At 44.1% G+C, this 2,320-nt stretch overlaps 1 protein-coding gene across 1 annotated transcript in view; it reads left to right on the plus strand.

Moving 5' to 3' along the window:
- Positions 1–2,320, plus strand: part of abcf1 (ATP-binding cassette, sub-family F (GCN20), member 1) — a 15,238-nt gene that overhangs the window by 7,027 nt on the left and 5,891 nt on the right. The window contains exons 4-6 of the mRNA XM_010775728.1: positions 310–462; positions 1,416–1,564; positions 1,641–1,724. Coding sequence (XP_010774030.1) covers positions 310–462; positions 1,416–1,564; positions 1,641–1,724 — 386 coding nt within the window. The remainder of the gene's footprint in view (positions 1–309; positions 463–1,415; positions 1,565–1,640; positions 1,725–2,320) is intronic.

The following is a 2,320-nucleotide window of genomic DNA, read 5'->3' on the forward strand; positions in this document are numbered from 1 at the left end:
TTGGCCCGGTGCAAATATTAGTTTTGGGCCCCCATCGCCCAAACATAAGCGCATCACACACGCACGGACATACACAACACTCAGAAGCGCCACATGTAGGCCTATCAACAACTGCCTGCCCTGGCCTCAGACCACCACAGCCTGACAACGGCACAGCGAACTAAGGAAGCAGGAGTTACACCTGTTTCCTTGATGTTTGTCTATGGGGAGATGGGCCAGGAGGCCTACATGGACATGTTGCTATAATATAGAACTTTTATCTTGGTGCGGGGGTCTGCCAATGAGTGTCCTAGATATGTCCTCCATTAGTCCGTGTCGGTGGCCCTTGGGGAAACTGTTGGGACCTCCGCCGGGCAACAGCCAAATCCCAGCATCTCCTCCTCCTGGCCTGGCTGGAGAGAAGGTTGCACGGGCCACGGATACAGCTTTCACTTGTGGAGCGAGATGGCAATGATGAATGGTGTAAGGCAGGTGAGCTATTGTTAGCCTCGGCCGCTCCGGATCAACATTCTAACATATAGCGCTCGATTTCGAGGACGGATGGTAATGCACAAAAGAAACTGGTCTATCTTGTTCTCAGTTATCAATCAAGTTTTATTTATATAGCACATTTAAAAGTGATTTTTGGTCAAGCCAAAGTGCTGTACATGTAATAAAAACACATTACTACAAATAGAAATATATAAAAAACAAAAACAAAGGGAATAGTCAGGTGTCATACTCCACTCTGACTAGAATGCCAGAGAGAAGAAGTGTGTCTTTAGTGTAGACCTCACATGGAGGGGCAGAGTGTTCCAGAGCCTAGGGCCAGCTGCTGCGAAGGCTCGGTGCCCTCTGGGTTTTGAGCCTAGCTGTTACATCTCCTTGTCCTTTCTCTTTTGAGCGCTGCTCTTGTGCTTTGGTTTGCTGTACATTATAAATGCAAGCTATTACATTTTTTTATAATGCTACCGAACTTGCTGCTGCTGCTAGCTACAGTACAGGTTGATTAAACGGTTTGCTCGTCACGCAAGGTATCACATGACATGAAAGGGAGCAAGGCCATTGTACAGACAAATTACACATTCATTTAGGTTGCTTGGTTACTTTGAAGACTGCGTGAACCGGTCAATGCCATTGGGGCTGCAGCGTCGATAGATACGCCACTGCACATAGCTATCATATGCCTAAAACAGGGTGTCCTGACGCTCTTCTAGGTAATCATACATCCTGTTACGTACACAGCTACGTAGGGCCTTTGTTATCATATGCTACTCTGATATTAGAAGAGTACATTCAGTATTTTCTTAAGAAGAACAGAGCTAATCATGGCTGACACTGAGGTACTTCCTGCTCATACCCTCAGTTAGAAATCTTCCTGGGGACAAAAGACTCTTATGACTGCAACCCTCTGGTTTCTCTGCTCTCCTCTGCAGGTCTATGAAGAGATGAGGGCCATCGGAGCTGCAGCAGCGGAGCCCAAGGCCCGCAGAATCCTGGCCGGTCTGTCCTTCACCACCGAGATGCAGAACAGACCCACCAAGAGGTTCTCCGGAGGCTGGAGGATGAGAGTCTCCCTGGCCAGGTACAGCTTCACTAAAGTCATGGATGGAAGTGATCAGAAGTTCTGTTTCACTCACTGTTCACATGTGTTCCCACAGAGCCCTGTTCATGGAGCCCACCCTACTGATGCTGGACGAGCCCACCAACCACCTGGACCTGAACGCTGTCATCTGGCTCAACAAGTAAAGAGCCACTTTTAATCTCCATCAAACCTTAGTGGTTAATATTGGTTGTTTTAAATCAGAAGGAATCATGTTGTTGGTCTGCAGCTAATCACATTGCTCTCTATGGCCTCCCAGTGTGGGCCAGGAAGTGCCCACCCCTCACTGAGGATATTTAGTTATGTATATCTGGTTCTGAAAGGGGGTATAATACAAGCGTTGGGTGCTCCTTGGCTTCAGTCAGTGTAAAGATGAGTGTGTCAGAATCAGAATACTTTATTTATTATAATATAGACTTTTGGGTGACATGCTCCAGTTGAGAATTACAAAAATAAAATATAAAAAATATATATTTATACAAACACTAAGATTTAGTATGGATTGATGGATAAATAAATACAATTATGAATAAATACAAGATATTTATGTTGACATAAGAATTAAATAATATAATAAAGGTCTAAAAGATTAAATAAATTAAAATCAAAATAGTTTATGTAAAAATGTGCACATTGTACAATATAGTATAATATAATTTATATACATTTGAATAAGATCCATCTTGCTTGGAACTGTGTAGACTGCTGTTGTTGCTAACTAGGCTTCATGGCTCCTGC

Source organism: Notothenia coriiceps, unplaced genomic scaffold (assembly GCF_000735185.1).
Source record: "Notothenia coriiceps isolate Sejong01 unplaced genomic scaffold, NC01 NC01_scaffold00015984, whole genome shotgun sequence".
Lineage (NCBI taxonomy): Eukaryota > Metazoa > Chordata > Actinopteri > Perciformes > Nototheniidae > Notothenia > Notothenia coriiceps.